Below are 26,044 nucleotides of genomic sequence, written 5' to 3'. Positions count from 1 at the left end.
GGCAGCAACGTTTTCTGCTGTAGGGTGTGTTAGTCCATTGAGTTGCCAGCCAGGGAAGTGGTAATAACTCAGGCATGGTGTCAAGCTAGGCTGGACTAACACTAAATGATGGTACTGCATTGACGGAGGCTCTTTTCTGTCCCAGCTGGGCCCCTCAGTGGCAGCCTGAATAGGAGAAAATGTAAAAGGATAAATTTCCTTGCCCAGCATACAGTGCAGTCTCAGAGCCCATAGCTGCACAGAGGCAGGGGTTCTGCCCTTCTTCAGCCTTAGCGGGACAGTCCTGGTCTGCATCCAGAAGCTCCATGGCTGTCGTGGTGTGGCCTGGTCAGCAGGCTGCTGCGAGGCAAGGCATATGAGCTTTAGCCCCTAGGGACCTTGGAGGCTACAACGGGACACAGCTCCTCCGGCCTTTGCTGTGTCTGCTTGGGAGATGGAGTGCTCATGTCCTGTGCTATTAATTCTGCAATCCCTTTTGCTGCAATCAAATCTGGGTTTCTGTAGCTGTATGGTGACCTGCCAGGCTGGTGCCCTAATTTTGCTTTTCCCCTTTGTATCCCATATGCAGAGAAACAGAGGGAGCTGGCTCGGAAGGGCTCCCTGAAGAACAGCAACATGGGCAGCCCAGTTAATCAGCAGCCCAAGAAGAACAACGTGATGGCACGGACAAGGTAAAGGACTGGAAAACTCAGCTGTGCTCTAAGCTGTAATCCCTAATGGCCTTAAGATGACAAGAACAACATTCATTGCTATTCCCCTACAAATACACGGCAAGAGCAGTGATGGCCCTTCCCAAACACTCTGTGCTGTGTTGCATCCTGTCCCATGGGGGAACGTGGGGACAGCTGGGCCCAGGACGAGTGACAATACAGGCTGCAGGAGGCAGAGGGAGCCCAGCCTGGAGAACGGCTTTTACCTGGGAAGGTAGTGATAGGACAAGGGGGAACAGTTTTAAATTAAATGAAGAGAATTTAGATGAGATGTTAGGAGGAAATTCTTTACTGTAAGAATGGCGAGGCACTGACACAGGCTGCCCAGAGAAGCTGTGGATGCCCCATCCCTGGCAGTGCTCAAGGCCAGGCTGGATGGGGCTTTGGGCAACCTGGGCTGGTGGGAGGTGTCCTGCTCATGGCAGGGGGGTGGAACTGGGTGATCTTTAAGGTCCCTTCCAACCCAAACCTTCCTGTGATTCGATCATTCTGTGAAAATCAGAGGTTTGATATGTTTGTCTCGAATGCTCTGGGCATCCTCATGTAACGTTGTAATCCTACCAGCGGGAGAGCGTACAGTGCTGCTTCATGTAACAGCAAACTGTTTTAGAGTTTAGTTCTGACTTGGCTGCTTTTATCCCAATAGTTCCCCTGCTTCTTTTTGAAAATGCCCTCTTCCCCATACTGATTAACTTAATGAAGGCTTGTGTATAATTCATCTCTGCGTGCTTTGCTATACACCTCCTCCACACTGCAAACAGCATGGTCATACTTTGCTGGGGCTGCTTTGGCTCATCTCTGTATGACAGTATCAGACAGTGCTACAAACCTCTGTAAACAAAGAAGTTCTTACCCGAATACTTTCTTTCAGAGTATTTCTGGTGGTTTTTTGTTTGTTTGTTTTTGTTTTTTTTTTCCATGCAGGCATCAGTACAATTGTGTATTGTTTGCCTACATTCAGGGGCAGGAACCCACTGAGTCAACAGGATTGCACTCTTTGCATGCTATGAGAAAGGTGGCAATTTTTATTGGAGGATCTTATTTAAAATGACAGCAGAGTCTGCATTAAAGCTGTGTTTTTGTTGATGAATGAGAAACTTGCATGGATTACCATATATTAAGTAGAACGGGAGCTGTAGGTGAGAGCCTCTCTCTGTGCAACACATCCAACAGATGAGGTTCTTTGTTTCAAATTAGTTCCCAAAACCCACAACAGCAGTCATAAATCATGCCAGGACTTTGTCAAGTTTTATTTGTAAGCACCTGCAATGTTGGTGAAGTATGCTACACTGCTCACTGCTCCAAATTTGGTTGTTGAGACCACGTAAAGGTGCTAGGCCCTTACTGGGAGTAAGAAATTCTGCAAATGCCCAGCTGGGTTTTCCGTACCCACTGCTCCTCTTTGTATCCCAAATGCAAGCTGGGAAGACTTGGATTCTTTTGGCATTAGGCTGCACAATAGCTTCCCAAGAGGAATAGTAGCAGATTTGCTGCTTTAGAGATTTAGAAACACTGAAATTAGTGGGGGAAGATAGTAAGGGAGAGAGGATAAGTGCTGATGCCCACCTGTAAAATTAGTTACTTCTGCCTGGAGGGGCTGCTGTTTCAGAGGTGCCAGTGGAAGGAAGAGTGATTTGGTTTGGGAAGGGTAGAGCACTGACGACCATTGACAAAAGCTTTAGAACAGCCAGCTCAATTTTATTCCATCCATGGACAGCTGAGCAGTGTTCAGGGATGTGGAGAACCCTGCACAGACAAGCTAAGCCTGCTGGCAATAGATTCACATCTCTTAGTTACTTTTCACACAGCTTTTAGAAGTTTCCTTTGGGATCTGAAAAACACAGGTTTGCAGCAACTGCTTTAGTAGCAGATGTAGCCAAGCTCCGTTGCTCCCATATGGAGAGCTGGGAGATGCCTGGCACAGGCTCTTGCTGGCCCATGATTCCTCATCCCCCAGCTCCCTTGGCTTTCTGGGAACCAAGCAGCACTCTGGGCACAGCCCTCACGATACCTCAGAATGGTTTGCTCTGTCCTGCCATAGACAGGGCAACCCCAGGAAGGCAGAAATGTCACAACCTTGTTCACAAGGCTGCAGTACAATGAGAGACTCCAGTGGGATACACTGCAAAACATCCAGGTTCTAGTTGCTCTTTATGTCTGAACTGTTGGCTTCTTCCAGGCTCTATAGGAGAAGAAGCTAAAGCCGTTTCCCCTTTTTTGCTCTTCTCCTCATCAAATATGTTTTCCTTCTTTCATTCAAAGTGTATTGCTTCTCTTTGTCCCTGCCCCACTTCCTCCTCCTTCCCCAAGGCCATTGTTCTTCAGTATTACTTATATGAATTTCTGAAATCCGGCCTCTGATACCAGGTTCCCTTCGCCATTGAGTCTTCTCCTGAGGCAGGGGCACATCCAGCCTTAGAGGTGAAAGAATCTGGATCCATAACATGCTCAGCCTCCCTAAGAGCAAATAAAATGTGAACAAGGTTGGTGTGATGCTGCCAATCCCCACTGCAAGCACAGGCAGAGCCCACAACATCATCTGCACTACTTCTACGCAGCCAGATATTGTAGTCCACTCTAAAGATAAACTAAACGCAGATGTTGTAAAGTATTCCATGTTAAGCAACCAAAACCACCAAGACAAAAAGCTCATACCTGCAGATGAAAGCAGGTACAACTTAAACCCAGCTTTGTTCCAAGGACACTGGGAAGCAAGAAAAAAAAGGCAATCAGGATGTGAGAAAAAGGCTTAAATCAAGGACAAAAACATTATCACAGTTTTAGTCTGTGGCAGAAAAGTTGAAGTTCCGTTGCTAAGAAAAAAAGCATTTCTCAACAAAAAGATGTAGTGATTTGTTTTAATCAAGTAAATAGCACCACAAAGGACTGTTCTCCTTGATCCCCTGATAGTGCTTTGTTCATTCACAATGTAGTAACAATTGTCAGTGAGTGTATGTGGAGCAGTGACTTGAAAAATGGAGAGCAGGCATGGAAGTGAGTGCTTCTGGTATCTGGGTAGGCAAGCTGCCAGATCACAGCTTCTGTTTTAGTTCCAGACATCTTTGCTTTTTGACTTCCTTCCTACATGCTTTGTAGGGAGCAGAAGGAACCTCTGGAGGATATGGGAAGGGGTTTTGCATTTTGCAAGTGGATCCCATTTTCTGCAGTACCCTGATGCAGCAGCCTGGAAATTCTGCATCAATTAATTTATTTAGCCTTGCATTTCAATGAATGCAGTAAGAAAATGCAACTAGTTATGAGCCTATACATCTGCTTCGTTAGAACATTTAATATATTTTGCTTTCCCTGAGCCTTGCCCATCTTCAATGCCTTTACATTACTAAAATCATAATGACTTTCTGAAATTTTTGAGCAGAAGAGCATTGCAGCTGGTTAAAGAGCAGTTAGAGCATGGATGAGATAGATTATCATTTTTAGATTTTCCCAAACTCTTAGTGAAGCCCTGCTGCATCATTGTATTGTTAAAGACCAATCATTTATTTGGGAGAGAATCTGATTTAACCCACTGAATAAGGAGATTTCCATGATAATCTTGCAGTTCCCACCTGCTAAACATAGTACCTTGCTCCATTTGCTCAGTCTGGTTGATCTTATTTTAAATATGAACCCAAGTCTTTGTGCAGTTTTGTGGATGAAATAACTGTTGTGAGCTGGATACCATTGAATAATGTATTTTCCTTATCCTAGAGGCTCTGAAGTCTATATTCCATTCCACAGACTCCCTCAGGCAATTAAAGGTGCAAAGTCATCATCAGCCATTGTAACACTTCTGATGAACTGAAAGTCTTTATAGAATAATGGGATTTTAAAAGTGCTAGTCAGACAGGGCTCTTATGCTGCACCCACTAGCTCTCACTTCTCATATTACTAAATTTAGGGGTGAGATTTCACAAGTTCTGTGTTATGGGGACTGGGTAGGGACTCAGGCAGAAAGACCAAATCCCTGATTTCCAATCTTATAATACCTTCCTTTAGCTAGAATACCTTCTCCTGCTTACTTATTGCAAGTGCCATGTACTCATTGCTAGGAAAAAAAACAACACAGAAATCTGATAAGGCAAGCACTGTGAACTGAACAGTTTCATCAGAATGAAGCCCAGAGTGTCCCAATCATTTTGTCTTCCAGGGAGGAGTGTGTTCCCAAGGCATGTCCAGCATCCGTCCTTGTAAATCTGCTCTGAGCTACCCAGAGACACAGCCTGCCTCCTCTGAATTGCACCTATTTAAATGTCTTCACCAGTAAGGGAGGATTTGCAAAGAAGTGAAATGGGGAAAGCTTAACTATCATGTGACTTTGATACGACTGTGTGGTACTGAGCTTTACTGTGTGGTTAATGGAGAACATTTAATTATTTCAGGCTCGTCGTTCCCAATAAGGGCTATTCGTCATTAGATCAGAGTCCAGATGAAAAGCCACTGGTAGCCCTGGATACGGACAGGTATGCAAAGTGATAATAAGATGATATATGTTAAGGTGCAAGCAAGTTTTCATGACAAAGCACAGCACTGGAGCTAACTCCTGCTGAAACCATTCTTGCAGACCACTTGCAGCCTTCCTTGCTGTGCCCTTTGGCATATGCCATAATTGGTCTGTGCATGTAAACAAGCAGGAAGAGACAAGAGTAAAGAACACTTTCATGGAAATGTCTGAGGTTCACAGATGAAAGTTGCTCTCCAGGCTCCCTTGATGTAAATTCTCTGTGCCTAAAGGACAGCTTCACAGCACAAGAAGGATAGGACTAAGCAGGGAATTCAGGTCTCTTTAACTGTTTCCTTCTTTGCTGTCTTGTCCTTCCCTGCAGTGATGATGACTTCGACATGTCCAGATATTCCTCCTCGGGATACTCATCAGCTGAGGTGAGTTACACTCTCTCTTCCCAGCCATGAATGCTGATAGTAGAGCATCCAGAAACGCCTTAGAGTGGCCTTTTGCAGCCAGAAACAGCTACACAAGGAATTTACCAGTGGTGTAAACTCTGTGAGTCTGTAAGGGGCCGTGGCAGAAACTGTGTCATGTTTCTTTCTTCCCCAGTGATCTAGTTGGCTCCGTCCCCACACCGCCACAGCACAGACAGAGATTTTCCTGTCAGCTTCACTGAAGCTTTTCCCAGTTCTGCTCAGTCCTGCAGTGCCCATGTGGTGCAAAAGCATCAACTTGTCTGTTGTGGCAGCTCAGCAACCGTCCGCTTGCCAAGGACACAAATAACGGAGCTGAGGGTGTGCTGTCATTTCCAGTTCTAGCGGGGGTCAGGGTCACCTGGAGGGTGTTTACTTGGAGCAAGCAGAAATTCCAAAGAGGACTTACAGATATGAACTCTTGCCCTCTCAAAGAGAAATGGCAGGAAGTTCACGTTTGCTAATCCCTTGCATTGTTTCTGAATGTATTCCCAAGCTCTCCAGTGAATTAGTTGCTCAGCCTCTGGGTGCTGCTTCTGTAGGATCTGATTTACAATCAGGGTGCTGAGCAGCCATTCTGCGCGCAAGCTGCTGGAAACTGTTCCCCCTTGTGTCTCTTCCTGGGGCAAAATCCCTCTGAAGTGTGGAGAAACAGCCAAGAGCAGGGACCAGGTCAAATGATCTGGGCCATCTGTGGGCCCTGACTTGAAGGGTTTTTCACCCAGAGCTGGCTAGGCAGCACTTGAATCTGAGATTACAAAGAACCAAGTGGCTTTACTACCACCTTTCAAATGCTGTAGTGCCCCAGACTGAGTGGAGGGACTACACAGCTCCCAGTTGGTTTATTATCATTATTTCCCATTTTAAATATCATATATATTTCCCATATTGTATGTGGGAGATATATTCCAGAATAAGGGACCTCCTTCCTTTTCCGACCTGTCAGAAGCAAGAAGTCTCAAGTGTTTGACTGTCTCTTTGTCTGTAGCAGATCAACCAAGACTTGAACATCCAGCTGCTAAAGGATGGGTACCGGTTAGATGAGATCCCAGATGACGAGGACCTCGACCTAATCCCCCCTAAATCAGTCAACCCTACCTGCATGTGTTGCCAAGCCACCTCCTCCACCGCCTGTCACATCCAGTAGTGAGGCCGGCAGGCTGTGCTTTCCACTATAACTGTAAAACTTAACCGCCATTGCTTCCTCCTATGGTAGGATGTGCACCTCTTTGTGTTCATGGAGCCAGGAGAAACCAAAACATTCATTTTATGATTGGTTGATAAGTTATTTTAAACTCTGGTTAAACAAAAGAGTTAAACTCAAAGTGCCAGGCAGTGCCTGGCAGAACTGACTGGTCCGGAGAGTGGATACAGAATGGCCCAGAGATACTTCTGGGTTTGTGTAGGCACCAGAGATGTTTTGTAAGGTGTCAGTTCCAGAATGGGAAGGATCAGATGGGGCTGGAGTTAATCCTACCCTCTAAAAACAATCCATTTGCAAGATCAGGGGTGAGTCTGAGGTGTCAGGGGGGTTTACCTGAGGTCAGTTCATAATTAGTTCACTAAGCCTCATTTGCCTGTGTAACCAAAATTACACCATGACCAGGGCACAGGAATGGCAACAGAGCAGGGCATCCTTTCTTATGGCAAGTCTAGCCAGGATCAACATGACACAATTCATTCACTTGCAAAGAGAGCAAGAAGGTGGCATTTCTCTGTGAGTCAGTAGTAGCTGGAGCTATTGTGTCACATACCCAATGCAATCTACCCTTAGCACCACATTAAATTATCACCAAACACATCAGATTTGATTTGCAATCCATCCATACTCTCAGTAGATTCAGTCCTTGCCTGAGAATACCATAATCATGAGTTCAGTTCAGTTGAATACACTGACTTCAGCTTCTACTTAATTCCTGTGAGAGCCATCTGCTTCCAAAAATCTTAAACTTTGTTCAACTAAGAAAAAATGAGTCCTGCATAAGACAGGACTCGAGCTGTACAGTCTGAAGGTCAGTGCTGAAAAAGCTAGTTGAAGAAAGCATATTTTTTGGAGCTCAGCTGTTGGTACTCTTGACAGTGCATCTCTTGGTGCCTATGGGAGACATTAGTTAACGTGGTGGTGTCAGACTTTAGGGGAGTTTTCAGCAACAGAGGGATTATGAGGAGATTGAGCTGAAAAAAAGCCATGAGAGGGAACGACTGTTTATTGCATCTCTGCCCCCTTGTGAACTGCTCTGTTAGAGCAGTCCCACATCAGGAACAATTATGTTTATTTGATGCTGGAATAGTCAGGAAACCTGGCATTACATTAGATTTCTGGGCTGAATTGCCAGTTCACCAACAGATCGTTTTAAATGCAAAATCATTTCTGGATTTAGGAAATATGTCTTCTCCTTGTTCAGTCTTACACTGCTGGCTTCAGAAGACATGGGATTCAGGTGATGGATAGGCTGACATCTTTCTCTGAGGTGAAATCTTTTGACACAGCCACAACTGTGTCTTTTCCTGCTCAGCCAGGAAGAAAGACTGCCTGCCTTATGTCAGCACTCTCTTTAGAGCCTGGTGGAGGGAAAAAATGAAGGCAATTCTAAGTTTCCCATCAGAATTCCCCTGAGCCACGAGAAAGAGCCTGATCTCCACCCTGAATTAGAGATCCCCTGTATGAAATTTGCACATCATGAGCTGACTCTTTAAGAAGTTCTCTTAGTGATGAGGAGGACACTTGTTTAACATCACATGTTTTCACTCTGTGCAGTGCAAGGCATGATGTCATCCGCAGCATGAGCAAAAGAGCAGGCATACAGGGCTCCTGGGCTTTATTATTCAGCAGCTAGCTGCAGGCAACCGTGAAAGCTGTGTTTGCCCCCTCCTCGAAACAGGGACTGTTGCCCTATCTGCCAGGGAACAGAAAGAGGATGGGGCAGACTTGTTTACTGAGCATCTCTGCCTCCTTGTGCAGAAGTGCTGGTTAACTTGCCAACTCCTCTAGGGAGAGAGTGTTCCTCTATTGAATTCCTCTCACTTTCTCATCATGTGGCAGTGCTGAGGGGGAATATTTCAAAAATGTTTCTAAAGAAGCACAAAGCTTCAGGTCCCCAATTCCTTGCTTCTTCTTTCGTGTGCCAGCCTTCCTCTCCAGTGCTAGCTCAGGTGTGAGATTAGCAAGTTGTCTGCAGTGGGGAGAAGAGCTCTAACAGCACTGTGTGGGAAGAGAAGTTAAAAGGGAGGAAAAGCTCAGGAGTCTTTTTTTCAGATGGGGAATGTAGTCAAAACAGAAAACAGAAACCACATGGTCAAACTAAATCCTATAGGACATGGCCAAGTCTCTTTAAACATTCACACTTCTAAAGCAGGAGTTTGCAGTTCAGCGTTGGTATTATGCAACATCTCCATTGCACTTATCCTCCTGGGTCAGTGTCTGTGCCTTTCAGGCAGGCTGCACACACACAGCCTTTCCCACAGCCTTTGCTCAGGAGCTTGGGGTATTTTGGTGAGCCTGCTCAAGCAATGAGGTGTCTGTTTCCGTTGGTTAACCTTGGCAGACTGCACATCGCACAGTTCTCCATCAAACCACCTTTGTCTTAGGACAAAGATGGAAGTAGACGTCTGAGATTGTCTCCCAGAGCTGTAACTTCCCCTCTGAAGGACAGACCTTCCCTGTAACCACTGCCCCATGGCACCACTGCTAAGTCCTTTTATTGCCCCGATTTCTGTTTTTTGCCTGCCATGTGCTCTGAGGCATTCCCCAACCCCACAACCCTGCAACCGCCCTCCACCCTTTGCATTGTGTGATGTGCACCTGCTTCCACCATAACCACTTAAGGTCACAGAATCACAGAATTGTAGGGGTTGGAAGGGACCTCAAGAGATCATCAGGTCCAACCCCCCTGCCAAAGCAGGTTCCCTAGAGCAGGCTGCCCAGGTAGGCGTTCAGACGGGCCTTGAATATCTCCAGAGAAGGAGACTCCACAACCTCCCTGGGCAGCCTGTTCCAGTGCTCCGTCACCCTCACCGTGAAGAAGTTCTTTCGCATGTTGGTTCGGAACTTCCTGTGCTCCATCTTGTGGCCATTACCCCTTGTCCTGTCCCCACAAACCACTGAAAAGAGGTTGGCCAAATCCCTCTGTCTCCCACACCTCAGGTATTTATACACATTGATGAGATCCCCTCTCAGTCTTCTCTTCTCAAGGCTGAACAGACACAGGTCTCTCAGTCTTTCCTCATAGGGAAGATGCTCCAGGCCCTGTATCATCTTTGTGGCCCTCTGCTGGACTCCTTCCAGAAGATCCCCGTCTTTCTTGTACCGGGGAGCCCAGAACTGGACACAGTACTCCAGGTGAGGCCTGACCAGGGCAGAGTAGAGGGGGAGGATCACCTCCCTTGACCTGCTGGCCATGCTCCTTTTAATGCACGCCGGGATCCTGTTGGCCGCCTTGGCCATGAGGGCACACTGCTGGCTCATGGTCAACTTGTCGTCCACCAGGACCCCCAGGTCCTTCTCCTCAGAGCTCCTCTCCAGCAGGTCGTCCCCCAGCCTGTACTGATATGTCTGGTCGTTCCTTCCCAGGTGCAGGACTCTACGCTTGCTCTTATTAAACCTAATTTGGTTTCTTCCTGCCCATCTCTCCAGCCTGTCCAGGTCTCGCTGAATGGCAGCACAGCCTTCTGGCGTGTTGGCCACTCCTCCCAGCTTTGCATCATCGGTCCCTGGGAGGGAACTACTCATTTGCACATGTGAAGGAGGAAGATGAATTTAAATGTGAACTAGGCCAGTGCTTCCTCCAAATAGACAGAAGCACAAGCCAAGTGTTTTTCCCTGCTCACAGAAGGAGCTGGTTGCACAAATAGTTGATTTGGCATGACAGTACAGGACCATAAAATGGCATTTTTTTGGCTTCTCCTCTCTATGCTTTGTGTTCATATATTTTATTAGGGGAATAAAGTAGAAAGGGTGGGGAAAAGTAGTTACCTGTGTAGGGTCATTATCAGGAAGGCTGAATGGATTAAGGCAATGCACGTGTGGCTATCATAGAAAACTGACCACTAACCCTTCTGAACTGCAGCCCCTTAATCAGGTTATGACCATAGGGCATGTTTGTTGGCTCATTACAGAATCTGATGGACAGCCCAGCAGTGTGTGTTAACAGCAAATTGGCTTGGCTCTCCCTGTCTGGTCTTGTGTTCAGACCTTTGTGTTTTGGCCAGAAGGTTTTCCTTGTGCCCTCACTGGAGGTTGTGGGGGCTTCCCAGGAAGGAGTATAGATACATGGTTGTTCTGTCACTGCTCTCCTTACATCAGCAGTATATCTGCTGCCATGGCCCAGAGAAGACAAAAGCAAACAGCACTGCCCCTGACTCTTTGTTGCAGCATTAGAAAGCCCTAAAATCTGCAGAGCTGCTGGGTACTCTCCAAACTGCAGGTTACTTGCAAGAAAGCGAAGCATTCCTTGTTCCAGTCTTTGCACCAAACCATACGGTCTTTTCAGGCCCTATTTTCAGTCTGAAGTGTACAGAATACCAGGGGGAGGAGCGCCGTGGAGTATGAAAAGCTGCATTACTGTCCATCTAAATTACCACGCAAATAGGATAGCTTCCTTATAGTGATGCTGGTGCCTCTAACAAAGGAATTTGCATTTGAAAATTCCTAAATTTGAAAATTCCATCCTAAAGCCAGATTGGCTTTTTTGGCTAGGATTTTAAGTAATTTTAGTCACCAAATTACCTGAGTTTAGGCAAATCATTTCCTCTTATCAGATGTTAGTTTAGCCCTTTCATGTCAACTTTGGACTACAAGGTCTCAGCACTCAATTCTTGTCTCTCCAGTCAGTCTGCAAACCTTTCCAGATGTCCGTGTGAGGGGAAGTATCCTCCCAGTATCGAGGAAGGGCCCTAGATAGCGTGGTCTAGTCTGCTTTTCCTGTGGTTGTATAAATAACCTTTGGTTGAAGGAAGGCTGATGTCCAGGTGACCATCCCGGAGGCTCATTTGATGTCCTATCAGGCATATCTTAAAGCCAACTTTTGGAAGAGCCACTGGATCATATCTGATGTTGCTGCACGTCTACCCCCAACGCGTATATTTGGCTGTCAAGTCTACTCTGCTCTTCTGGCCATCCTGCTTGTAGATGCCTTGCAATTGCAAAAGCAGGCAGCCAAGCCTGCTTCACAGAGGGGCTTGAGGATGCTGTGCTCACCCACAGACAGGACAGACTCAACTGCTTCTGGTTTGGCTCTCCGTCTCCTTTCCCAAAAGGAGACAGCTGCTCTGCTCAGCTCAGCTGTGTGCTGGCTGACACATTGATCTGAGATCCTGAGCAGAAACCTTCCCTCTCCATGCAGAGTTTGTCCTCAGGCTGGCCTGCAAGCTGTACAACGGTGTGCAGGAAGCTTGAAAAGTGCAGCACCCTGTATGTGACTCAACAGAAACATGAAGATGCTTTTGAAGGAAGGAAAGACCCAGCTGGGCACCAGATGGAACGAGAGAAGAAAAACAAGCAATAACTGGAAAGGTTGCCAAGTGCTGCCTTGACCTAGGGCAAATCCCAGTTGTCCAAACTAATCTATCTCAGTACAGTGCTGATACCAAGCTAAGCTTGTTTTCAGATGCATACACCAGAAACACCATGTCCCTGAGCTAGCACTGCAGCCAAATAGTACTGCAGAGAGTCTGCTGGACCATCAGAGCACAGAAATGAGATCCGGGGTCCCTCGCTGCTTTTAGCACGTGTGTTTGCTCCAACCCCAGGCAGGTCACATCCCCTCTTGACATCCATTCCCTTCTGCAGCGCAGAGGAGAAACCTGCCTTCCCCGGATGCTACCACCACCCCGCATGGATGTTGCCAAGTGTGTGGCAGGCACCACTGATAGGACAGATCTGTAAACAGGGTGCAAAAAGTATGCTATAAAAGTTTTACACATATTTTCAAAGTTCTGCAGAGAACAGCAACACAACTCTACTCTCCTTCTGTTTACCAGCTTCTGATGTTGCTTGCATGTGCCAGAAGGCTGCAGGGTGAGCTTAGTAGAGAGATTAAACAGCTTTGGGGGCAGATGTTTGGCAATGGGATGTTTCCCAGTTATTTGGCTGTTGGCTCATTCACAGCTGGCTACTTAATATGCATGCTGACACAGGGAACATGTAAGAAGAATTGGTGGTTCAACAGCACCATCCCCTGCTAGCAGACTTAAGGAATTTAGGAGTGCAAGTGGATTTCCAACTCAGACAGTGAATTTTAATTGGGTGGAAGAGATCACTGAAGGGTTTATTTGAGATATTCCCAGGGAAGTTTCATGCTTTTATATTTAGCATTTATGTAATGATCTGAGGCACTTGTGTCTGGGCTCTTCCTTTATTTTTCCATTCTTCCTTGACGTACTCACAAGTATGGCCACTCTTACCTAGAACAGAACAGGCTTTGTCACCTGGCTGCTCAGCAAGCACAGGCTGCATGTGCCACCCTGAACATACCCTGGCTTTGGCCTCTGGCACCCTTCAGAGCTGTCTCTTCACAACTCACTTCTCTTTCTAGTTCTCATGTCTCAAAAACATCTGCAGAGATGGGCAGAGTGCTACAGGGGAAGCTGGACTAGGCTGAGCCTGAGGGGCAGGCACAGGAAGGTCTTCATTTTAAGGTGCTTTTCACCTCAAGGAGGACAAGGCATCCTTGTCACTTCTTGTCAAGGCCTTCTTGTGCGAGAGGTTGCTCCAGACTTGAACTGCACCTCACCAGACGAACGTGCCTGTTACAGAGCCACACAAACCCTGAAGCAGAAGGGCCAGAGACAGAGGAAGAGATTGGGACCTGGGATTACATACAGAGGGTTAATGACAGACTAACCAGCTGCAGGTTTCTCACAGGGGCTCGCATCCCAGTTTTCACTCCCTGCGTTGTGCAACTGAGCTGTTGCATTGCTTCCCAAAAATTACAGCTACATACCCTCCTTCAGCCCCCTTGACATCGGTGGCAATCCCAGGATCACAGCAGCCTGGCTGAGCTTGCTTGGAAGGTAAGGGCCAGGGGCTCATGGAGGTTACATGGAGCAGAGCACCGTGGCCCATGCAAGCGTTCAGGAAGCCACGGCACGGAGAAGGACATCGCTGACTTTCCCTGGCGCCTGCAGCGAACAGGTCTTCCCGTTGCTTTCCAGACCCAGTTGCCAGCAGAAACTGGTGGTGGGTCTGAGACTTTCTTTTTCTGTAAAAAGCTGCTTCAGCGAAAGATGGATTTGCTCCTGGAAGGAGCTCTCCTGGCTGATTGTGCCTGGTCTGTGAGGCAGCCATTTCCATAGTAACAAGTGGCTATAGAGGCGGTGGGATTACATCAGGGAGTGAAGGTACAAAAGAAGCCTCATTTAAATGTGACTGTCTCAGGCATGGCACTGGAAACCAGCACAGTAGGCACCAGGAAAAGAAAAGGCCACCAAAAGGCCATGCTGAGATAAGTCCCGTTACATGCCGAGATGTTTGCCCTCCCAGAGCAGCATTTCTCCCCGAGCTGTCTATTCAGCTGCCCCAGGTCAGGTCTCCAGAAAGCACTGCTCTGCCCGGGCTGCCTTCTCATTTCTGCACTGGTCCCAAAAAAGCTGCATCTTCATTTGTTATTCATCTTCCTCAAGGCCGCATGATCTGGGAAAGGAAAAGTTTATCAGGAGATGTGATATAGACCAATGGGGAACTGGAAAATTTGGACAAGCTCTCTTCACGGCAGCCTTTCTGGTTTTTGTCACTTCTGCCTCCTTCCCCAGCTCAGATTTCTCTGCTCTGTTTCTTCGTGTGGGGAAGCTGGCTGGGATAGCAGGTATGTTCAGCTTGTTGCTGCCTCTGTCCGGTGACAAACCCAAGGCAAACATCAGACCAGCAGGAGACCCAAGAGGCGTGATGGTGGGTGAGCCAGCGAGCTGGATGGGATTTCTCTTCACCCACCTGAGTGGCCAGGGGAAGGCTGTGGAGCTGAGGGTCACCTGAGCGAGTTTAAAACCTTGGTGTGAGCCACCAAGCCCAGGTGGGTGCTGTCACCCTTCCAGCATCAGCACTGTGGGCACACTGGGACCAGAGATCCCAGTCCAAGACCTGCCTGAGCCTGAGACCCATGGGGAGGCACAGATGGAAGTCTGTCAGTGGTCCCCTTCTTGGCTGTGAAACACGTGGGTAGGGCTGTACTTCTGCAGGGAGAACAACTCTTGCAGAGGATGAAGTCTTTGCAGGGGAGAAAATTCAGGAAGATATTCCCCCCCTCCCTCCCTTTTTGCACATTTTAACTCCTTCCACAGGGGTTATTGGACCCTTAGTAAAGAAGGAAACAAAGCACCATTAAATACTTTCTAAAGGGTTCTGAAAGCAGGTGCTGCTTGCATGCAGAGCTGGTCTGTGTCTACCGTGTGACTTCCAGACCTCATGGCACATCCTGTAGCTGAGTCACCTGGAGCGCCGTGCGGGAACTAGGGTGGGAGAACCAACGCTGACCATCATGTCAACAGCTACAGCTTCCCAAACTAGAGAAGGGTCAGATAAGGGAAGGGGGGAAAGCAGCAGCAATGATAGAAGTATAACTAGTTGTCACAGGTAAACTTTGGTATCTGTGTCCAGTGGTTAGTTCTAGAATCTCAAGCCTTGTTATATTGCACACGTCCTCCTTTTACTCCTCTTTTCTCAAAGCAGCCATCATCTTTTTTTTTTTCCCCTTGAACTAGTGATGAGCAACAGAGGCAGTTGCACCAAAACGACTCTCAGCCCAGTTCTGCATCCCCCTCTCCCACCCAAACCCAAGGCAGTCCGGACAGCTGTTGGCCATCACAATTCTTAATTTTTAGTAACTCCACTTGGATTTCTTTCCTTGTGTACCATGGCTTCCTCCACAAGCACCCCAGCAGGGCAGCACAGGAGGCTCTGACCATGTCCCAGGAAGCTTCTTTGCTCCTGGCAGCACCTTGCAGACATGCATCTTACCGGGAACGTACTGGGTCGATGCTGGTGAGATCCGGCACTGCCAATCTTGCGTACGTGGAAGCTGATGGGAATCTGGCAGGAAGTGGCTACTGTTCCTTTTTGATTTTGATTTTCAGGGAGAGGGGGATTTTTTTGGCATTAAGATTTTTGTCCACCTTCCAGTGGCCAAGTTCTGGGCTGCATTAATAATTGGGGTTGATTGGCTGTCCGGGCAGGTATGGAGCTTCACACCAGCTTTGATAGCAAATGTCACAGCTGCATCCAGAGCCTGGCTACAGGCTGGGTTTCTCCTGTGCTGGCAATGAGCAGGCTGCGCTTCCAGCAGGCTCCAGATAACCTGGCAGGTGGGGGGACAGCCCTCTTCTGAGTCCAGATCAAGTCCGAATTTCCATTTCATGTCCTCAGCTTGAAAGAAACTAAACCCAAGCAAATGCTACCAAGGTCTCCTTCTACCGCACAGTGCCTGGCGCCCAGGGGAGGGGGTGGCGGGGGGCATTTGTGGGTCACTGCAGATGGGATCCTTCTGGGATATAGTTAATGGAAATGCCTTTCAGGAGAGACCTCCCAACCTTTGTGTTAATCTCAGAGCATGAGATGAATTTCTGGCTGTCCTTGCATATAGTGAAACATAGCTGAAACAGCCAAATGCAAAGTAGAGTTAAATGTAGGGTTTGACCTGAATAACCTTTTAATTAGGAAGATAAACTTGTTGTAGCTTGACCTTAGTCCATGTTAGGAACCTGCTAATCATTTGACATGCAGAGTATGTTAATGCTGCACTTAACTTGGCCATTGGTTTTATTATCTTGTTTTGGGAGTTTTTTACTCCTGAAGCATCAATCTGCATCTTGTATGGCTTCTTTTTCTTTCTTCCTGTTCAGAACATGTAGCACACTGTTGTACTTCTGTTCCCGTCCGCGTAGAGTATTGCCTTAAACAGATCAGTTGTGTTGTGGTTTGTTTTGGGTTTTCTTTTTTCTACCATCAGTTTTATGCATTAATTTATTTTAAAAGTATGTTTGTTTGAAAAAACATGAAGCGTATAATATTTTTTTTAACATTTCCATTGCAGTATTTATCATTGTTACTGTTTGTGTGTAGTGTAACAATTAATGATATTAAAAAGCATATATATGAAAACCAGCCTGCCAGCCTTTGTCACTGGAGCGAGATGGACAGTGGGGTGGGAGGACACGAACGACACCATCTCCTCTGCAGCCCCAGCCCTCGCTGAGGCTGAAACCATGGGTGGACAAGTGGATGGGGAACAGGAGGTTTTGTACTGATACACCCTTGCTTGGCCTCCTGCTCAAGGAAAACAGGCGCTCTCCTGGGAACAGAGGGGTGCTCTGTAGTGGGGTGGCCCCTGGGAGCCCTCTCCAAGGATGAGGGGATTTAGGAAGCCAGCCCTGGCCTTCCCCATGAGGAAGCATCTCAAAAGACTGCTCCTCTCCCAGTAACACCTTGGCTGACGGGTTGTATCTGCAGAGGCAGTCCCACTGCTTTCCAGCCCCCGGTTCCCTCCCGCCCGCATCGCTTTGCATGTGCTTTCCTTCAACCTGTAAGCCAATGATTTAGGGCTGCCAGTGACAAATGGAGAGGAGCTGGGCAGTGAGCCCAGGACACGGGAGGGAGGTGCAGCAGTGCCATCAATGCCTCAATACCGTGAACTGCTGCTTTCCTGCCAGTAACTAATGCAAACCCATGGGCAAGAGGCTCACAACTTGAATTTATCCCATTAAAGAGCAAGCCACAGTCCCCTCTTGCCTCGCCATGTCCCCCCATGGGCAAGAGGCTCACAACTTGAATTTATCCCATTAAAGAGCAAGCCACAGTCCCCTCTTGCCTCGCCATGTCCCCCCAACATGGGACAGGCAGGTTTTACCCAGCTCCCAGGAGGGATGAAAAACAGTGGCATCTTGGGGAGCCTCAGGATGGAGGTGCCCAGGGCATGGGGGGGTTCTGCTTGGCATCCTTTGGGCAACAAGCACACGTGGTTCATGTAAATCCCTTCCCGGGTGTAACCTGGCTGACGGTGCTGGGTGAGGATTGCTCCCTCCACCAGCCCTGCAGAGCCCACCACAGCACGCGGGATAGCAAATGAGCCACTCACAGTCACCTAAATCCAGCTTTTTAATGAAAAAGGGGAGAGAGGTCCCCCCAAGCAGGCAGTAATTCCCCTGGATACCCTAAAATGACCGACCAGTGCCACAGTCCAAGTGTGGAGCCCCCTGCCGTGCCGCATGGTGGTGGCTGCAGCGGTGTGGTGCTGCTCCGGGATTTCTAAGGAAATATGGGAGGGGGGGCTGGAAAAGCAGCAATTACTGTGATGCCTGGGAGCCACAGTCCCAAACCTTTCACAATATCTTGACTAGGACCAGCTGAAATTGTTTCCTACCCTTGCTAATCTAATTGCCTGCAAGAGAGGAGGAAACCTGGGGCCAGGGGGATGCCCATGGCAGGAGGCATGGAGGGAAGATGGGGGAGGGATGCAGGGACGGGTTGCTGTACCCTAATCCAGGACATGCTGTCCCTGGGAGCGCAGCCATGGCACAGAAAGTGCCCAAATCCCCCCTGCTGCCACACTATGATGTCACTGATGACATAAGCACCACCAGAAGCTGGTGGCACCGGGGCCCCATTCCATTTCCACGCAGGGCCACGTGGGCTGGGAGACCCCAGTCCCATGCAGTGTCACTGAGTCCGCCCAAGACCCACCAGGACTCAGTGCTCCTGTGGCCACAGCACCATGTTCCTCTTCGCCCAAAAACACAAGACCCCTGTCAGCACCTACACCGACTCCTACTGGCCGCCGTGCACCTTGAAGAAGTTGATCCATGGGAAGGCCCTGCTGCAGCTATGGAAAAAAAAAACAAATTTGTGACCCAGGTAAATACCTCGGGGTTTCTCCCCCAGCCCAGCAGGGGGAGGTGGATGGGGGTGCCTCGCTTTCTGTAACAGAGGCTGTTCATATTCCCTGGTCAACAAAGTGTGTGACACCCCACGGCCCATGCTCGCTGGCTTTTTGTCCCCTGGGCTTGATGTGTGACTGTGGGGCTGCACCCCGTGGTGGCTTTGGGCTCGTAGGGCAGACAAGCACAAGCTCTCACACGTCAGCCCTGTCCATCAGTAGGTTTCAGAGTTCCCACTGAGGAAGGGGAAACTGAGGCAGTGGCAGGGCACCAGCCAGGGCCATGAGGTGACACGATGGTGATGGGGGACAGATTGGGAAGCTCTGGGAGCTGCCCCAGCACAGAGCCCCAAGGCTCCAGCTGGGAGCCCTCTGTGCCAGCAGGACCCCATGGAGGCCGGGAGGAGCCCTGAGCATGGCAAAAGCTCTCCCAGCCCTGCTCCTGGAGGAGGACGGATCCCTGAGCCATGGCCTTGCCACAGCAGAGTCCATGTGTGCCATGGCCATGCAGCTCTCACCATGCAGCCCAACAAGCAGGCAGACTCTGATGCAAACCACACCACAAACCGACTCATCTCTTGCAGCCTCGTTAGCATGTGCATTGTAATTAGAGAGCCAGCAGAGGGCATGGAGAAAGATTTCACTGCTGTGCGGGGACAGAACAGGCTCATACATACTGGGAGACCCTGGCCCTCTTGGTCTTTGCCAGCTGTGGGGGACCGGCTTTCTCTCATAACTCCCTTCCCTACTGCTGCTGCTGGCCCCATATGCGGTGGTCCTGGTGCACCCACCCCAATCTCTGCTTTACTGCAAGCCCCGATGTGAGACACGAAGCTGTGTTTTTGCAGTAGAGAACTAATTTTCTGTACTCCAAGGTAGTTGTGTAGTCATAACAAGGAGAAATGCTAAGTAGATAAGTGGACAGTAGAAGGCCTCACTGTTCCAAAATAAGGTAGAAGCTTGAGAAAAACAGGATGAGCAGTGTGAGAACAGGAAAACAAAGGTCACAAGTTCTCAAAACATAAGAAAGGAGAAAAAAAAAGGGAAAAAGGAGAAATTAAAGGGTTGATCAAAAATATTGTACATATATAGTATAGAGGGGCGTCGAGTAGCTTGTGAACCTGTAGTACTCAGCCCATGAGGAAACAGGGGAGGTGACCAGGCATCGGGTAATAGGGAATAAAAGGTTATGATATGTTTACTATAATGCGCTCCTAATTGGCAGGACGTCCGCCACTGCAATCACGAATAAAATAGCTTCACAGAAGATCCTGTCTGAAGAAAATTATTGAGATTTTTCTCACAATTTGGGGGCTCGTCCCGGATCTTGTCACCTACTGAAGAGTTCTTGCCACCACAGACAGGAAGGTGCACCCCGCTGATTTCAGCAGTCCCGTTGGGGGTGGTGGGTCGTCTCGGTATGGCCGGCAAAGGACCAAGACTGTTAATCTGAAGACGGGCTCTGCGAAGCTCTGGGGAGAAGGGAGGCCAGCACTGACATACCACAGACACAGCCCAGACAGGGTACAGGCACAGGGATTACTGCTGATAACCTGGACCAGGAAGCCGTGCACGGACCGAGGTAAGGGAAACTTTACCATATATTGCCTCGGGGTGGGTTTGGGGAGACTCGTATGCAGTGTGAATGAGACGCACTTTTAGTGCAAAGCGAGTGTGGAGTCCCGATCCGCAAGGTTCTGTAGTCCCGCTAAGGGACGAATGAAGTCCCCTTGGTCAGAGATGGGCGAAGCGAAAGATAAATGAGCGAAAGAGAGTCTCGGGGGTTTGGGTGTACGGTAGGTGTAGGTATACAGGTGTAGGTGTTTGTAGGTGTACGGTACCCCGAGCACGGTGAAGTGAAGTGCTCGGCAGTACACCCCACCTCTGTCCTAATCCTAGGTGAAGGCGTGTGGTACCCTGTGGGTGGTAAAGTCCACAGCAGCACGTCAGGAAGAGATGGGGATTAAGGGTTCCAAGAGTCATCAGGGTGGGGGTGGAGACCCCGGGATTGTGCCTAAAGATAGTCCTTTGGGGAGAATGATAAGGATTTGGAAAAACAACACAAAAACTAGGGGAAAACATTAAAAAAAAAATTTAAATGGTTAGATATTGTGTAATTGTCTGGCCTAAAAAGCCAATAAAAGGAACTTCAGTATTTTGGCCAAAATATGGGTCTGATGAAAATTCAGGCTTTAAATTTATATGTAAGCAATAAGACTCCTTTTTCGGAGGAAGAATCAAGTTATGCTCCCTATAATCCTAATATTGCACCAGAGGCAGTGGCAGCTGCTCCAAGAGGAGAGATGAGAAGGAAAAGTAGAGAGTGAAACAAACTCGGGGTCAGAATGAGAAAGTACTCGGGGATGAATCCCGAGGACCCGGTATCCCAAGGGCTCTTGAAAGTTCATTTTGTGATTAAAGCCTGGCCAGATACCCAGAAAAAGCTCCAGAAGGTGGGAGGATGGAGTAAACAGTGCAGGTAGTATGAAGGTGTATGCCAGGAGGGGAGATGGCAAAAGTAGAGAGCGAAACAAATCGTATTCACAGCGTACTGGGTAGTGAGGCAGAGGGTTGGAGATAGAGGGACTTCTGGGAGGAGTCTGGCCCAGGATGGAAAGGAGAGGAAGAGAGATGAAGGAATGGCAGGCAAGAAAAGCTACCTGTGTTGTAGCCTAAATCCTAGCAGGGACAGGCTTTGAGAAGATGTTTTAAGTGTGGCCAGGCCGGCCACTTCAAATAGGAATATCTGGAGTGGAAGAAGGAGGAGAGATTGCTGTTATAAATTCAGAACAGGGGAGTCAGGGCTTCTCAGAAAGCTAGTTCCCTGATAAATGAAAAAGTGTACCTCAAGAGCTCCTCAGGTGTACCTCAATGGGGATCACTCTACAATTATCGTTGCGGGCAAAACAGACTTAGCATAGGAAGATTAATAAAATTTATTACCTATTGCTGATGGGCTGGAATGGTGAGAAAGAGAAACAAGCTGGGGGCACCTTCCCCCATCCACTCTCTTCCACCTCTTCCCTGCCCTGAGTGGCGCGGGGAGGGGGGCGGGCAGGAGTGGGGCTGGAGTCGGCCCATGGTGCTTCGTTTCCACTGCTCCTTCACATTCGCTCTTCCCCCTGCTCTGGTGGCTCTGGTGTGGGGTCCCTCTTGTGGGGTGCCGACCTTCCTGGGCTGGTCCTGTGTGAGTTTCTCCATAGGCAGCGAAAAATGGGCTCTTTGGGAGCTGTTCCAGGTGTGGGTCTGTGCCACAGGGTCTATTCGTCAGAGGCGGGTTGGTCCGGCTGGGGACCCCCTGGGGTCCACCCCGCCCCGATCACCTCCTCCTGCATGGGCTCCTCTCCATGGGCTGCAGCGTGGAGATGTGCTCTGCTGTGGTACACCATGGGCTGCGGGAGCGGGTCATCCTTCCCCACCAGGGGCCTCTCTGTGGGCCGTGGGTGGCTTCAGCTCCGGCACCTGGAGCGCCTCCTCCCCCTCCTCTGCTGAAGCAATATGTGGATGATCTTTTATTGTCAGGACAGGAGAAAACAGTTGTGAAGGAAGCCACTAACAAGCTATTCAACTTTCTGGGAAAACAGGGCTTGGGAGTATTGGAAAATAAATTAAAATTCGTAGAAAGAGAAGTCAAGTATTTAGGGCATCTAGTGTCTGAGGGAGAATGAAGAATAAATCCAGAGAGGATTCAGGGAATTGTTGAGCTACCCCTACCCAAAACTAAAAAGGAGTAAAATGAGGGGAAGGAATTCCCAGGTAGCCTTGCGTTGTTTGACACATCCCTGAACTAGGGATAATGAGGAAGTAAGCGGTAGAAACAGGAACTTGAGCCAAGTCGAGATAAACAACTTAACTGCAATGTTGAAGATACGTTTTGTGCAATGGCCAGTTGCTGGCTAGCTTGAGGCGCATTCCTAAGGCTTTCTGACCAATTGTATGACAGATACAGGCGCGTGAACAGCGTATGGGGCTATGGGAAAAGTATATAGTGTGGAAGAAAATTGCAATAAAGGTCTCCTGTTCAATAGCCATTGGGAGTCTGTGTCGCTAATCCCTTCAAATGGTGACCCCGATGTGATCGGAAGAGAGCAAGGCTGAGAGAAGCGTCCAGAGGGACCCCAGCCGAACGACTCAAGCTGGTGGTGGGACTGCGGCTTTAATCCCGGGACATCACCTCAAGAAGCAGGTGAGCGGCTGGGGCATTAACTATGGGAGCTAATCTATCAGCTGAGGAGGAGGCGATAGTTAAGTTATTGATTCAACTCCTGATAAAAAGAGGAGTGAAATATGACCCATATAAAGTGAAATTATTGCTAAAGTTCTTATGAAAGAATGGGGCCCCGTCGACAGTTTCAGCGGTGTTTGATGTAAAAACTTGGGAAAACGCAGGGACAACTATATGGGACGCTGCCTCGCAGGGAGATACAACAGCTGCTGAGGTGATGACGACCTGGCACTTAGTAACTGAGACACTGAGATCATGGCAAGCGGAAAAAAGGGTACAGACAGCGGCCGCTCAGGCTACGCAGGCGGGTGAAATAAAAAGCAGTGACTGTGTACCGCCAAAGAAAGCAAACCTGGATAGACTTGGGAACAGAGGCAGAGACAACATCCCAACCCATGGCGGCCACTCCGCGCTTGATGCCATTGCGGCCATCAGCATCGCCATCACTGCCTCCCACAAGGCCAGTGGCGCTGCCTGTGGGAGATCCCTTTGACCCCTGAGATCGTTGGGAACAACTTCAGAGGGAAGCAATAAAGGACGGGGGGCGCAGGGCTCGTTTTTCCAGTCCAAGTTTGGGATCACGGGCCAAATGACTGGAACCCCTTCCAGTGGGACCTTATTAAAGAACTGTGGAAGACGGTGACCACTTATGGGTTATCAGCCCCGTTTATGCAGTCCCTGCTGGAGAATGTCATGACGGGACAACTTTTAACTCCCTTTAACCTACGACAAATGGCGGCAATGATATTAATTCCGACACAGAAATTATTATGGGAACAGAAATGGAGAGATTTGTGTGAACATGCAGTGCTCCAAAATTTAGAAGGGCAGCCGGGGGATCCGCTTTTAGGAGCCAGTATACCTCAACTGATGGGTACAGACGTGATAGTGGATCCACGCCTTCAGGCGTGTCTACATCCAAACATCCTCTGGCTGACTGCAACCCTAGCCCTCCAGGCAATGTTAAGAATTCCAGAAACCGGAAAGCCTGGGCAGCCCTTTACAAAGGTCCAGCAAGGGGTGTCTGAACCATACATGCAGTTTATAGATCGGCTTCGCGATTGACAATCGGGAAACAAGAGAGGCCTTGCTGCAAAAGCTAGCGGTAGAAAACGCAAATACCGACTGTAAAAAAGTACTCCAGGCCTTGCCTGTGAATACAACAATAGTTCAAATGATAGAGGCGTGTAACCGAGTGGGTTCTATCGAACATCATACCGAATCGCTGGCGTCCGCCTTTGCAGCAGCACTAACCATCAGTCAGGACCCCAAGGGTCAGAAAAAATGCTGTCGGTTTGGAGACCCGAGCCACCTAGTCTCCGCATGCCCCTGGCGGGGGCGGAGGGGTAACTCGCCGGCAGTTCCGCCCACTTTGTGTCCCAGATGTGGGAGGGGACGCCACTGGGCGAGCCAATGTCTCTCTAAATACAACGCGGAAGGACAGCCTTTGCCGCCGCGGCAGGGAAACGGGAAGAGGAGCGCGGGGCGGGGCCGCGCGACGACACAAGCACCCCCGCCTCCCGGTCAAAGAAGGAACCTCCCACAAAGGAGGGCTCCAAACGTAATGCTGACGCAGGGTCCAGCGCCACCTGCAGCCCCGCCGACACTATCACCACCGTGGACGCCCTCTCCGCCAAAACAAGAGGGAGTGCCGGAGTGGATGTCTCCACAGTAACAGACACCACCTTGTGGGGTGCTCATGTTCATAAAATTCCATTGAACGTCAAAGGACCAATTGGGAATGGCTGTAGTGTATTGCTGCTAGGACGATCAAGTACAACTTTGACCAGATTGTTTGTTTTGCTGGGGATAATTGATGCCGACTATAATGGACAATTCCAAGCTATGGCTTGGACACCGTCTCCACCAACGTCAATACCAAAGGGAACTAGAACAATTGATTCTTTTCCGAGCGGTAGTACCAAAGGCTGTGGACGCTATCAGGGGAGCGGTAGTATTCGGATCAACCGAATTCCCCAAGGTATTTTGGGCTGCCGGCATAGCCCAGCATTGGCCAACGCTTACTGTTACCCTTTGGAATAGCTCTGAGCACCCACACTCCAGTCAATGCAAGATGCTGGTAGACACTGGAGCGGATGTTACCATCATTGCCATTAAAGACTGGCCCTCTGCTTGGCCCATGACAACTCCCACAGGCGGATTGGTTGGAGTGGGAGGAATGTCAAGCACCTTTCAGAGTGCCACGATGCTTACTATAAAAACCCAATAAGGTACTACGTGCATGGTACGCCCTTACATTACTAATATCCCCATCAGCCTGATGGGGCGAGATGTGATGGGGCAATGTAAATTCACCATCTCCTCCCCTGAAAATTTTCAGTAGCGGCCATTGATGAGCGACTGACACTCCATCTCACTAGTATGGGTGGATCAATGGCTGCTTACAAGAGATAAGGTCGCGGCGCTGCAGGAGTTGGTTCAAGAACAACTCCAACAAGGACATATTGTTCCGACAAACACCCCATGGAATTCACCGGTGTTTATCATCAAGAAGAAGAGCGGGAAATGGAGATTACTGCATGATTTGCAACGAATCAACGCAGCGATCAAGGACATGGGCTCCTTGCAGCCAGGATTACCCTCACCTACAATGATACCCCATAATTGGGACATCGTTGTTATGGACTTGAAAGATTGTTTTTTCACAATTCCTTTGCATCCTGATGACACTCCTCGTTTTTGCCTTCTCGGTACCAAAGATCAATAGGGAGGAGCCTATGGACCGATATCATTGGACTGTACTACCACAGGGCATGAAAAACTCCCCGACTATGTGTCAAACCTATGTTGCAAAAGCTATCCAACCAGTACGCCAATGCTTCCTGGAGATATATATATACCACTACATGGATGATATCCTACTAGCTGGACCATCCGGTGATAAGGTCCAAGAGGCACTGCCTGCCTTAAAACAAGCGTTACAGACAGCAGGGCTCCAAATTGCACCTGAAAAAGTGCAGACCCAAGCACCTTGGAAGTATTTGGGGTGGAAGATTTTACAGCAAACCATTCAACCACAGCAGATAGCCATTAATGCAGATGTTAAGACACTGAACGATGTACAGAAATTACTAGGCAATATAAACTGGATTAGAGTACAGTGTGGGATAGACAATTCAATATTGGCACCTCTATTTGAATTATTAAAGGGAGACACTGATATTAATGCCCCAAGGCGATGGACTAAGGAGGCTCATAAAGCATTGCAGATGGTTAACGAAAGAATCTCAGCACAGCAATGCCATCGCTGTAGTGAGAACCTCCCCCTTCAATTATATTGAAACAAGATTGAAACAGGGTATGGGGATGTG

The 26,044-nt window shown here is 48.7% G+C and overlaps 1 protein-coding gene across 4 annotated transcripts in view; it reads left to right on the top strand.

The window, feature by feature from the left end:
• Positions 1-16,962, top strand: part of LOC121063018 (protein FAM219A-like) — a 123,567-nt gene extending 106,605 nt beyond the window's left edge. Inside the window, exons 3-6 of one of the 4 annotated variants that reach the window (XM_040543328.1) lie at positions 569-671; positions 5,090-5,170; positions 5,534-5,588; positions 6,616-16,962. In XM_040543328.1, coding sequence (XP_040399262.1) covers positions 569-671; positions 5,090-5,170; positions 5,534-5,588; positions 6,616-6,774 — 398 coding nt within the window. In that variant the 3' untranslated portion in view covers positions 6,775-16,962. The remainder of the gene's footprint in view (positions 1-568; positions 672-5,089; positions 5,171-5,533; positions 5,589-6,615) is intronic. The other 3 variants (XM_040543329.1, XM_040543326.1, XM_040543327.1) reach the window with 3 other exon arrangements.
• Positions 16,963-26,044: the final 9,082 nt, after the last annotated feature.

This window comes from Cygnus olor (assembly GCF_009769625.2).
Source record: "Cygnus olor isolate bCygOlo1 chromosome W unlocalized genomic scaffold, bCygOlo1.pri.v2 SUPER_W7, whole genome shotgun sequence".
Taxonomy (NCBI): Eukaryota; Metazoa; Chordata; class Aves; order Anseriformes; family Anatidae; genus Cygnus; species Cygnus olor.
Note: the sequence above shows the minus strand (reverse complement) of the source record. Positions and strands in the feature narration are given on the sequence as shown.